The sequence below is a fragment of the Anopheles bellator genome, chromosome 2 (genome assembly GCF_943735745.2).
Source record: "Anopheles bellator chromosome 2, idAnoBellAS_SP24_06.2, whole genome shotgun sequence".
Classification (NCBI taxonomy): domain Eukaryota; kingdom Metazoa; phylum Arthropoda; class Insecta; order Diptera; family Culicidae; genus Anopheles; species Anopheles bellator.
Genome location: NC_071286.1, coordinates 49126227 through 49139397, shown reverse-complemented (window position 1 = coordinate 49139397; position 13171 = coordinate 49126227). Strand labels below are relative to the sequence as shown.

Sequence of the window (13171 nt, the reverse complement as noted above, 5' to 3'; positions counted from 1 at the left end):
TTACGCTAGTTTTCACGCTTCGTGTAGCCCCCTAGTAACAGTTCATTTTTACGGACGGGGTCGCCGGTATCGGGAATCGAAACCATGTCCGGTTGAGTGACAACCGATCCAGGGATTCGAACCCAGGCCAGCTACGGTGACAGCGACGAGCGTTACCGACTGCTCTATTAGGGGTTTTTTAGTTTAGAGCAAATCGTTCTGGACTAACCAAACGGATCCGCTTTGGCCAAAAGTGATATGCGATGATCTATCGTGTGCTTGGTTTTTCTTGCTTTACCTCGCCTTTCCTTTGTTTTTTTTTCCGCAACAAAGCATTTCTCACAAAATTTACTGATTTTCGTAGTACTTTGGCGATGCTTTCGTACGTCGCGCCTTCGATGCGCATATTCTTCAGAATCTTTCTTAGCTCTACCTGCAAAGAACGTCTTTTAAATTCACAATTGAAAATTGCTTGCAGCAAGATCAAATAAACCTATTGTTTACAAGAAGTCGGGTGAAATTGTAGCGTATACAACGAATTACCTATTCTATTGACCAGGCCAAATCAGACTGCTGTCAAAATAAGCGGTAACACACCTGTCATTATTGACATAAATATCATACATGACAAAAAAATTACGTAAACTAGTGTATCTGAGTACGTTATCAGTTTGGTGATCATTGGTTTAGTAGTGGCTTAAATACAGTTCAAATTGTACCAGCTTTACACATTTACCTATTTCATTGGCCAGCTGTGTATATGTAAATGTTATATGTAAATGTTATATAAAAGAGAAATATGTAAATGGTAACTTAATGAAAGTAATCCATTTGCAGTAACTTTCTTTGGTGCAAAAAATCGTCGTTGGAAAGGACTTTCTTTCCTCCTCCATGAAACTTTTGAGTTCCTTAGCGAAAAATATTTGAAGTCACATCCCCTTGTTGACCCATTTTTCCGCTTTAACTTAGTTCCGGAGCTTTTTTTATTTTTGCAAGTAGAGGAATGCATTTACGCACGCCTTGTGGGACTCATCCTCGCGGTCCTACCCACTAAACCCCTCCTTGGTTCTCCATCCTAAGTTCCGGAGCTGCTGTTGAGCCTAACTGTATTTAAATTACCGGAAAGGTGTTAATAGAATCCCTCCGGTGAAGCGAAAACAAGGAAATTTATGTCAGAGTGCCTAAATAAATGTCTGTTACCTTTCGTAACGCCTAGACCACAGTATGAGTTTTCTCTACAGGTTTTTTGATATGCTAGCGTCCACACTAGAAGCTTTTGCGCGAAGAATTCCGTGAGCTTCCGTGAGTGAATGAAATGACAGTTCGTTTGTTTATGCTTTGATTTTTCAGTTTCCTTTCCTTCTCCTTCTATGGCCATTTTTGTCAAAATTTGATCCGCTGTCGAAAAACTAGCCATATTTTTGGAAAGCAATAAAAATTTGCCGTAAACTGTCAAATTGAAAAAAATACCCCCGAAACGAGAAAATATCCCGTAAACATAAGGCGCTCAAAAGCAACTCAAAGTAACTCACGGAACTCTAGCAAAAGATTAATAGTTTCTTGGCCTGCCATACATTTTTTCCAAGTTTCTCATACTGTGACCCCCGGGTAAAAAAGCACAAAGATTCCGTTCTGTTTTGGCAGGATTTAGCATCTTGAAAAAGGCCATGGAATAGTATGCCGTACGTCCAAGTGGTGCCCAAAGACACGAGTACCCCAACACTCCACTTCAAGGAACGGAACGGAGCAGAACCTCAAGAAGACTCGTAAGACAGTTGTCAGCGAGATGGAATTCAAAGCAAACAGGCGTTCTGCAGTGAAGAAAGCGAACAAGAGAACTGTGCAAAATTTGATGAAAGGAGTAAAACGATAGGCCTGGCAATTCGCATTTCTTAAGACGGAGGGTTGACTGATTTTTTTTCTATATTCTTTATAAAATGAGCTTTCTAAAGCATTCAAACGTTTGAGTTTTTAATAAAATGTTTGACTAATTTACACAGCTTTTTGTTTGATCAATTTTTCACAGTAACACCCATTATTTTGACAAGATGCTTTTTCGCAATGGACACCTCACATTATTTCGTACCTACCCATTTGACGATGAAAGATGGTGGCGGAAGAAATCGTTGGCTGCTAGCTTGATAGCTTTCTCCGGTGTAATAAGCAATATATTTACAGCTGATCCTCGATACATGCCAAAGTATCCTTCCGCACGGTATGTTTTCTTAAAACAATCAAGCCTAAAATGAGGTTACAAAGAAAACATGCAAATAGTTTAATGATTTGAGATTATACCACTATCCACAAGTGAAACCGAGGGTTGTTAATAACCAATTCGATTCCATTAGTTATGCACATTTACTATTACATTACAGACCCACTATAAATGGCTTACATCTTATGCCCGGTCCACACGCTACGATACCGATGCGATATCGGCGTAACTGACGTTTCTCGGAGATGTCATTAATGTCACTTACGCAGTTCTACAAATCTGAACAAACGAGCATCAATTTGTGAACAAATTTCAAACAAGTGCCAGTTTGTCGGTTGGACATGTTGGAAACAGCTATGGAAGCAACACTGTGTTGGTTTGCCTTAGTTTGTTTTATGGTGTGTATGTTTGTTTTTAGACTTTTGTCGTCTGCTATTGACGCACCGCAACTCCTTGCTAAGTTAGATCTCGGTGTTCCCCCTCGCCGCTTAAGACGTCGGCATGACATGGAGATCAGAAAGGCTCCACGAATTACTGATGCGAGTCGCAAAGATCCTATTTTGTCTATATGCCGTACGCATAATCTTTGTTCGATTGACCTAACATTTCTATTCGTCAGTGTAATAGTTTCCTTGATCTCGCGTCCTTTTAATGTCCGATTATCTGCTTTTTGTATTTGCCAGTAGTACTGGGTGTAGCAATTAATTCGTGCTGTTTTTATTCCATATTTGTGACCTAACTAACTAAGAACAAAACGTATGACTCTTGTATTTGTGACCTAACTAACTAAGAACAAAACGTATGACTACCTTTATGAATGTATTGTTCGTCATTACCTACTGGTTTCTGCCATCTTTTAGGTAGTTGCTCGGTTCCGTGTCGATAGAACAGAGACCCATTTTTCAATACTTTCATAAGAAGTGAACCGGTGTGCTGCCAAATCGTTACTCATGCATCAGAACAAATACTAGTCCGAAAAAGTAACATTTGGTGAATACAGCGAGGGGGTTAACAATTCCCATCCGGTATTTTCGAGATAGGTTTTGATCGGTTTTACGATGTGGAATCGAGTTTTGTCATTTTGAAAAATCTGTTCATTATGTCTTTAATCCCATTCTCGTCGTTTTATGACCAAAGCACTGCTTCAAATGCATAAATTGTTGTTGATGGGATTGTCTTTCAATAATTTCAGTAGGTTTAAAAAGCTCTAAGTGCACCACACCTTTCATATCCCACTATATGCACAGAATAGCGGGGTGAATATTTCGCTTTGGTTGCGATGAACCTGGTTCACCAATCTTTTTTGGGTTTAGAATTCTTGCAATAACTCCCCTTTTCATCACCAGTGACGATTCGGTACAAGAATCCCTTTTTCTACCGTGCAAGCTGTAATGAAAAAGTACTCCCCGCAAAAACGCTTTAACAGGAACAAAATTTGACATGTTCAAATGCTTAAAACAGGTGTTGTTTACAAAAAACCTATACTGCGTTAGATGCTTAATGACAGTAGTTTTCAAACACATATTTCATTTTTTTAAAATTGTGAGATTTAGTGAGTAATGCGATCTATTGTATAACCGCACGAATTAATTGCTACACCTAATAGTTTTTTTTAGCTAGGGTTTTTTTTTAATTAACTAAGTTTATTTTTGTCAACTAGGCTATCAATATCTTTTTGTCAACTAGGCCCATTGTCGAATTTTATACTAAATAAATAAAATATAAATAAAATCCAGTGTAGTTTTTGTTGTTTTCGAGCAAATCGAACCAAATTCTGGTGGTTCTGGTTTACAAAGATACAAAATATGGGTAATTGTAAAAGAACTCGGATAAGACGTGGCGACGCGCGCTTGAAACAGCCTTATTATACTATATATTAAACTTACATTGAGTTGTACATTTTTTCTCCATTTTTTCCTATTTGCTGATTTTGGAGACGAGTTTTAACAAGATCCAATGGAAATACGCAAGACACGCCGATTATTCCAGCAATACCACCGTTGATAATTTTGGGAAGTAACCTGGAAAAATTGATCGAATATTACAGTTATTTTTATTGAATTAAACTTAATTGATTAATTTTACGCATTACATAGACAAGAAACATCGTTGCAATAAGTGACAAATAAATATTAAACCAATGTCGTTATTATATGACGAATTACATTAGAAGGTAAATTTCAACCAATACCTGGCACTTACACAACTTTGCTATGATTGGTTGGTCCTTACGAAACGCACAGATTTGGTTGAAGATCTTTCCGACAGTCGCACCTGTTGAGTGTTGTAGAAGTGTCATTTAAAGATCGGGAGCCAAGTGATGAAATAGCAACGCCGTGGAAATCGTTTTGCTCCTTCGTGTAGTTCAACACATGCACTTTACTAACTGGAGAAGACACTACACATATGAGCAAGAGATTTGCCTAAAAATCAAAACCAAATTATCTGATCCATTCAAAATTCAATCCTGAGAGAGTATCCAAGGACTCGCACCAAGGTTTTACATTTAACTTTTCACATTCTAATCTATGCATATAGCTAATATATGGTGCTATGGTGCTATGGTGCATATAGCTAATATATGGCTTATAGCTTTTTTCCAATAAAACTTTTTTATTTAGTCGGAAACCGACGCGGACGGCACATTTTTAAACATCTTTATATTCGGTGAAGTGCTGTTCTGCAACTCGATGCTCCATGCTCCAAGCGAGGTGGTAATCACGCTTGGCCACATCTGGAGAATATAGCAGGGACGATGGCTTTTCCCAATTTCAAGGTTACTCTTCTAGGTTTGTTACTTCCCAATTTCGAGGTCTTTGATAGGTTTGGCAGTGTACCCCGGTACGTTGTCATACTGTATTATCATTTTACGATATTGCTGAATTATTTTACGATAAAGTGAACATTCACCTGGAACCCACCAGGTGAATGTCATAACATTTTTTCTCTTAGGTTTATTGAAATAAAGGAAACTGAAAACTCAAAGCATAAACAAACGAACTGCCCAGTGCACAAAATTGAGTGCCTGGATCGCAATTTCTCGTTCATGTTTTACGAAACATTCGCGAACGATTCGCGATCTCATATAAATTTTGTATGGGCCAGTTGCTCAGGATCGCGAATGGTTCGTGAAACGGCGCAAGGAACGGACCGCGAAAAATGAACTCTCTAGCGTGACCCCCTTGTCTCCCTCTCTCCCGTGTGTGCCCTCTCTCTCTTCGTATTCGATTCTTTCTCTCCCATTTTCTTTCTCCCTAGCCAAAATAACACAGTTGGTTCGGTTTCGAAGCGTATATTTTCTCTCTTTTTTTGTTCATTATTCACTCTTCACACTTCACTAAAGCGGTCGCTGCTGGTGACGCCGTAGACATTGTGCGTTGTACTGGAATCCTATGCATGCTAGTTATGTTGGACATCTGAAACGAGCAAAGTGAAAAGATTTCAACATTATTTGATTGTGACCGAATACTGTCGAATAAACTTACCTGGATTATTTCTATCAGGTTCTAACGTGATGGAAAGAGAAGCACTAGCACTTGGTACTTTGCACTTGGCACTTAGAAAATACAGAGACAGAGGGCTTCGTCCCGACTCCACAATTCGGTTAAGTTCCTTAAGTGAATTTTCTTTCACTCAACCGTTCGTCTTTCCCCTGCACGGCGTATACGCATCGCCTCTCGAGCCATAACGCCTTTCCTCTACAGGTATTTCAAACCCACAAGCTCGCGCGTGAAAGCCCTCCTCACGGGGATTTGTTCCGCTCTTTCCCCGGCAACCTACGAACGCGCCCTCATTTCGTTCGCTACGAGTTCGCCCTCCCTCGTCCTCGTCGCAGGCAGAGGGGCGTTCGAGCTCATTCGTCTCAGCCTTCCTCCGCCGCGTCGCAGGCAGAGGGGCACCCGAACAACCCAGTGAACAATTTTGAGAACCCGAGGCAGCACCTCTGCCTGCGACGCGGCGGAGGAAGGCTGAGACGAGTGAGATCGAACGCCACTCTGCCTGCGACGAGGCCGGGGGAGGGCGATCGTGCAGCTCACGAAGTGAGCATGAGACGCGTTGGATGGTTGCCGGGGAAAGAGCGGAAGAAATCCCCGTGAGTTTTAAAATCGCCGTGAGTTTGCAGGTGGAAGACCAACGGTGGAGAGAAAGAAAAAGGAATAGAAATAACAGAGATAGCGAGATCGGGGCAAAGTCCCGAAGTTCCGAGGGTCCGACAGTCTGTCTTTAACATCTGTTCTGGACTTAGGCGAATCGGGACGAAACCTCTGCCTCTGTTTTTTGTAAGTGCCAAGTGTAAAGTACCAAGTGCTTGTGCTTCTCTGTCGATCACGGGTGATCCTGATAGAAATAATCCAGGTAAGTTTATTGGACAGTATTCAGTGACAACCAAATAATTGTTCGCTTTGCTCGTTTCAGATGTCCAACTAAACTGGGATGCAAAGGATTCGATTGCAATTGCAATGCAATGCATTTTACAACGCGTCTAAGGCGTCGAAGGCAGCTACGCACCAAATTGTGAACGAACCGCTAGTGGAGTGAAGAGTGTACGCGAACCGAAAAAAGAGAGAAAAAATATACCGAAATATACCGAGCAAATACGAACTGTTTCATTTTGGTTAGGGGGAATATGGGAGAAAGAAGATGAAAAAAGCGAGAGAACACACAGGTGAGAGACAGGGGGCAGCTCGGTGAGAGAATTTAAACGACTGCTCACTCCTTGGACCTAACCACTGCTCACAGCGATTCCCCCATATAAAGCTATATGGCAGAAAGTATTTGAAGCAGCGGATGAGAAGCGTATGAGCTGCGGATTTTGAAGTGAAAAGAGCGAAATTGTTCACTGGGTTATTGAACACTCCAATAGAATGCCATAGTGAGAGCAAGTACGTAGCTGATACGAGAAGAAAGCTAGACGTAGCGTTGCACGAACACGATAAAGTAACGGTGCAGTAACCCATGCGGTCCGAAGCAAAGGTACAGTAGTAAAAGTAAAAGCAGATAGCGTAAAAAACCTCACTGGTGGCTATTTTTTTCTAATGTCCAGGGACCAGCTGCCCATGGGTTCCGCTCTCTATGGACCTTAAACAACATTACGTTACGCTTCGTGTGGCTCCAGCTATAGAATGAATGATGGATTATTTAGAAATTGTATTTCTTGTGTAACAGAATTTCTTAAGAAAGAATCGCCAATTGTTCACCATAAAGATTGAAGACCGACCATTGCAATACCGTGTAAAGCGTGTATATCCGTGGAGGTTTTTGGACGAATAACAAAGTTTAATTATATTAGAACCCCAGTGAACAAAATTGAGTGCCTGGCCGCAATTTCAGGTTCATTTTTCAGGAACTTTTCGCGAACGAGTCGCGATTTCATACGAATTTTGTATGGGAAAGTTCCTCTGAAACGCGAACGGATCGTGAAACGGCGCAAGAAGCGTTCGCGAAAGATGAACTCTCCAGCGTGACCCCCTTGTCTCCCTCTCTCCTGTGTGTCCCCTCTCTTTCTTCGTTTTCTTTCTCCCATATTCCCCCTAGCCAAAATAACACGGTTGGTTCGGTTTCGAAGCGTATATTTTCTCTCTCTTTTTTGGGTTCGCGTTCACTCTTTACACTTCACTATAGCGGTCGTAGCAATTTGGTGCGTAGTTGCCTTCGACACCTTAGACGCGTTGTAAAATGCATTGCATTTGCATTCGAATCTTATCGAATCTCTCTCTCGAACTTATAATTTTTACTCGATCTCGCTATCTCTTTTTTTGTATTCCTCTTCCTTTCGCTCATCTGTTCGTCCTCGCGTTCGCATGGCCTCTCGGCTCTGAAACCCTACCCTTCCTGTAAATGAAACCCCCTCCTCTCGTGGTTTCTTCCGCTCTTTTACCCCTGTACCTACGAGCGGACCCTCATGAACCGGCCCGCTCGCCCCTTCTCGTCTTCGTCGCTGGCAGAGGGGCGTTCGAATTCATCCGTTTCAGCCTTCCTCGCCCTCGTCGCAGGCAGAGGGGTAGCTGGGGCACTCAATTTTGTCCACTGGGTCATTTCACTCTCATTTCTCGACTATCCGGCGATTCAGAGGATTGTACTTCCAGATGACGTCCGATCTGCTTCCCTTCCCGCCTCCGGTTATTCCTCCGTTTCGAACGATCGGCTTCTCTTTTCATTTCCCGTTGCTCATCCTTTTCAGACAATCATGATTCCCGGTGAAGTACATGATCGGCTTCCCTTCCCGCTTCCCGTTGGATACATGTCAAAACTCGCACCAGCTGAATTTGGCTCAAATTGCTTGAAAACTATCCGAGTTTACCTGAAATGAGCTTAGATTTTGTATGGGAGCCCTCCTTTCTAAAGAGGGGAGGGGTTTCGAACATTCACCAGAACATTTCCCCACCCCTAAAACCCCCGCCTACCGAATTTGGTTCGATTTGCTCGGGACGTTATGAGACGTTTCGTATGGTGCGTTACGTTACGTTACGTTTGAATGGGAGCCACCCCGCTCCGGAGGTGTGGGAGGGTCAAACTTTCCTATTCACAATCCGGGGTCACAAAACTACGCTGTGCAAAATTTCAAGCGGATTGGTTCTGTAGTTTTGGAGAAAAAGCGGTACATACAACAGACAAACATCCATTTTTATATATATAGATAAGAAATACACTAGTGTAGTTTGCGTATTTAGCTGGAGAACAAGTATTATTAAATCGTCTTAACCTTAAGCAGTTGTTTTGAAGTTCAACCTGTTGCCATACCGTTACGCAATTCCCAATATCCCTCATCGTACTTCGGTCACATTGAACGTAGAGATGGTAGATAGATAGGTGAAATAATAAAAATAAAATACAGTGAAATACCAATGCTATAAACTAGGAATTTTTGACAATCGGCCATTTTAGCGTCCGTTTTTGCTGTTTTATGACCGGCACTAATGGCAAATCAAACTGGCACTTGTTTGAAATTTGTTCACAAATTGATGCTCGTTTGTTCAGATTTGTAGATCTGCGTCAGTGACATTAATGACGTCTCCGGAGACGTCAGTTACGCCGATTATCGCATCGTTATCGTAGCGTGTAGACCGTGCATTAGGCCGTCCCACGGACATCCATCGGATGGTAAAACGGACATAGTTGCTCCTTGGGATATAAACAGCCATATTTAGAAACCACCCTACCGGACAGAATGCCGAGTAGACTACGTTTGATAGATAAAGAGAAGAAGTCAAAGAAAACGCAATGCTAGACACTACAGTCAATGAGACTCAGTATACAATGAAGGTAACTGCAACCAGAACCGTCCAGGGTGCCTGGGTTACGTGGAATGGATTCAACGGGACGAACGGTGCGACGACAAATGTCGGTAAATGCTGGAGGAGAAAATCCCAGCACGGCAGACCCGCCACAATGTGCGTCTACGTTCACAGAAAGCCAATTCATGGTAAAAAATCGCGTAAAAGAGAGCGTAAGCGTAAGACATGCCCCGCCATGGCTCGTTCCATTGAAGCTACCAAATTCCAATCGACTGACCAAATTGGTTTAGTTTTAGTTCTAAGTACTAGGTTAAATTATTCTTGTCAATTAGGCTAAATTGCCCGTTGACTGTTTTTAAATCTATATATATATAAGAAAGTCGCAGAATGTTGGAAACCTATCCCGGTGGCCACAGTATGAGAAACTTGGAAAAAATGTATGGCAGGCCAAGAAACTATGAATCTTTTGCTAGAGTTCCGTGAGTTACTTTGAGTTGCTTTTGAGCGCCTTATGTTTACGGGATATTTTCTCGTTTCAATATTTTTTCAATTTGACAGTTTACGGCAAATTTCGGCAAATTTTTATTGCTTTCCAAAAATATGGCTAGTTTTTCGACAGCGGATCAAATTTTGACATAAATGGCCATAGAAGGAGAAGGAAAGGAAACCGAAAAATTAAAGCATAAACAAACGAACTGTCATTTCACTCACTGGACTAATGCAGCGTCTCCTCTCAACCAAAAATAGCTCCCGCCCCCCTCCACCCCCTCTCAAACGAATGCATGAAAGGTGGTGGGGGGCTATAGTTTTTTCCTTCTCGAGAAAGGCCAGATAGAGAGCGTCACTACGAGCAAAGCGAGTTTTCAGCGAGTCTCTCTCTTTCGTACGTTCTCGCGAGTCTCTCTCTTGCGAGTAGTTTGGCGATTTGACAGTCTCTCTCTCTCATTCTCGCGGACCTTTAAATCTTTTGATTGTTGCTCAGCTGTTATTTTTATAACTGTCAAAATCTATTGAAACAATCCGCGAACACAATAATATCGTATCCGTAACACAATCCGCGAACACACGGTCTTAAGGCGACCAAGATGGTCGAATCTTTCCCAACAAACCCGTAGTGCAAGAAGGATGCGAAACATCGCGAATGAAGAAGAATATACAATTGCCCGTGAAATGGTTCGGTTGGCAGCGCGAAATCGACGAGCGTAAAATAGAAATAAACAAGTAGATAATTTTCGATTTGAAGAGATGCTGATTTAAATGTCCGCTCAGTGGTTGCACCCGAAGAAGAAGCTGATTTGTATCTAGCGGTGTTTCGATACGATTGCATCGCTAACAGCGTTAGCGATAATAGCATAACAGCGTTCGCATTGTAAGTTCTCATTTGGAGGATCCCGATGAGTTTAAAAAACTTCAATTTCCGATTTGCCTTGCATCCACTATGGCCATTAACAAACCACAAGGTTTGTTCCTCCAACCACCAATCCTTGAAAATTTGTGTATGAATTTGGAAAACCAATGTTTTTCCCATGGTCAATTATATGTGGTATGTTCACGGGTCGCAAGACCATCTGCGTTGTTTGTTCTTGTGCCTGATAATAAAAAAATGTAGTGTATCACAAGGTGCTTAACTGAAGAAAAAAGAGAGCCTAGAAAAGTATGTTAATGTTAATCAATGTTAATCTTTGATGGTCTCTGTAACAGTTTGTTTTACGGGCAGGGTTGTTGGTGCCGCGCCAACCCCTGTCACGCCGGTATCGGGAATCGAAACCATGGCCGGTTGTGTGACAGCGGCGAGCGTTACCGACGGCTCTATCACCGGGGGCCATTGCCTTTGGAGCGGAACAAAGTTCGCCGGGTCTGCTAGTAAATAAATAAATAAATCTTTACATCGCATTCACATCATTGCCGTGCGGCTGCTCATGTGTTGGAATCTCCAGAGGCCCTCAACAACCAATTCGATGTGGTCGCAGCCCGGTGTTATTTATTAATTTATTTGACATGAAATTCAGAGTGATTATCACCTTTTATGCGCATTCAAAAACATCCTCAGGAATAATAAATTGGGAACAAGAGAAGATTGTAAAAATAGATTGCTAATATTTTCGACCATAGGAAATGATCTAGAGACTTCTACGAGGGAGCATCATGAAGCTACCTTTAAAATGGCAACAAATTACGCAACAAAACTGTGCAAAATCGACGCATATCGGACCATCGGAAACATCTTAAACAAAATTTAAAAATTCACGCAAAAACAATGGATTACTTTTAGCCTACCTAATATTATAAAGTGAGCCATTTATACAACAACAATAAAGCTAAGTACGGGACGACAAAAGCATCTACGTGGATCGTAAATTGTCATCTGACAATCCGATTATTGCCATCTGACCGAGTTATGACCGATACCGACCGATTGTTGTCATCTGACCAAAGAAGGTTGCTCGAAACAAGTTGTTGCCAAGAGCCTAACTAGATAGACGGTTATGGCATATTCGTCATCAAATGGTTTGTTGTCCTTACACAATGCTGACAACTTTTTTGTCGTCGTCACACATCAATTGAACTTTCAAACTACTTACGCGAATTGTTTGGAGTTGGCGGTTCCAGATGATACGTTATTGTTGCTAACCATGATGAAACAACTATTAAGCAAGAAAACCATTCAATTAGGTTATCGAAACACTCTATGCTAAAAAAAATTAATATCTTTTCGTTTTGATGGCAAACAAAAATGAAGCGATTGTCATGTACGCACGAAGAATATATAACAAGCCGATTCGAATTGATTCAGTAAACACCTCATTAGAAAGCATCTTATCATGTGATATATTGTGTTTTTTAATCTTAACGGGCGGACGAAAGAACGCACCGGGCCGTATTTATATTGTAGATTGATTTAGGAAAAAATAATATATGCTATAAGCTATAAGAGACCTATAGACACCTATAAGCTATAAGACACCTATAGTTTAAAATTAAGGCTATTAGCAACATATTCCCTTTTGTGACAGAATACACTTTTCTAATAGCAGTGTTCGAAAGTATACGTACGAATAAATGGTGCATTTGCGATGAACAGTGAATATGTTACATGAATAAAAGGCGTGATGAAGATGATACAGTAACCTAACTTATAAAATTTAATTCAAAAACTAAACATGCGTAAAAATAACTAGAAAGTCAGTTAAGTAATTGTAAAAACGAAAAAATCACGAATGTGGCTATATTCAAATTGATAACATTATGGCACGAATGGTTTACATAACTTATTCGATCATAAGATTATACTTAATAGTGTACATTATGATACCTAAAGTTGTTTATAAGAATTCGCAAATAAAGATATTCATTTCGTTGTAAATAAAAGTTACTTACAAAACAGTAGTCCGTCAGACAAACAGCACAAACAGCCGACAATATATCAAGCGACACTGCTCGCAATAACACTTATGGTAGCGAATGAACACAGAACAGCTGATGTGAATCAAACTCTGAAGACGAAGTCGACGGTCTCTTAATATTTATGCGACGCCGATGCTTAGAGGAATAACTTGATGAAGACTATTTTTGATATGGTGTAGATCTTTATATGTTTTGGCAGGGTCTCTGTAGCGGGCCTATAAATAAGATCCCCGTGAAAAATTTTGATGTGCGCGTTCTAGAAGAAAACTGTCAAAATACTTCATTCTATAAATAACGCAAACTATAACTCAGCTAGGCATGTTTGTTAACCCATAAT

General features: G+C 41.0%; 1 protein-coding gene across 5 annotated transcripts in view; it reads right to left on the bottom strand.

Annotated features, from left to right (window-relative positions):
• LOC131211685 (mitochondrial glutamate carrier 1-like) overlaps positions 1–13046 on the bottom strand; it is a 30581-nt gene extending 17535 nt beyond the window's left edge. The window contains exons 1-5 of one of the 5 annotated variants that reach the window (XM_058205263.1): positions 12808–13046; positions 12012–12074; positions 4386–4468; positions 4081–4215; positions 2070–2219 (exon numbers count right to left, since the gene is read on the bottom strand). In XM_058205263.1, coding sequence (XP_058061246.1) covers positions 2070–2219; positions 4081–4094 — 164 coding nt within the window. In that variant the 5' untranslated portion in view covers positions 4095–4215; positions 4386–4468; positions 12012–12074; positions 12808–13046. The remainder of the gene's footprint in view (positions 1–2069; positions 2220–4080; positions 4216–4385; positions 4469–12011; positions 12075–12807) is intronic. The other 4 variants (XM_058205261.1, XM_058205259.1, XM_058205260.1 and 1 more) reach the window with 4 other exon arrangements.
• Between the last annotated feature and the right edge of the window lie 125 nt (positions 13047–13171).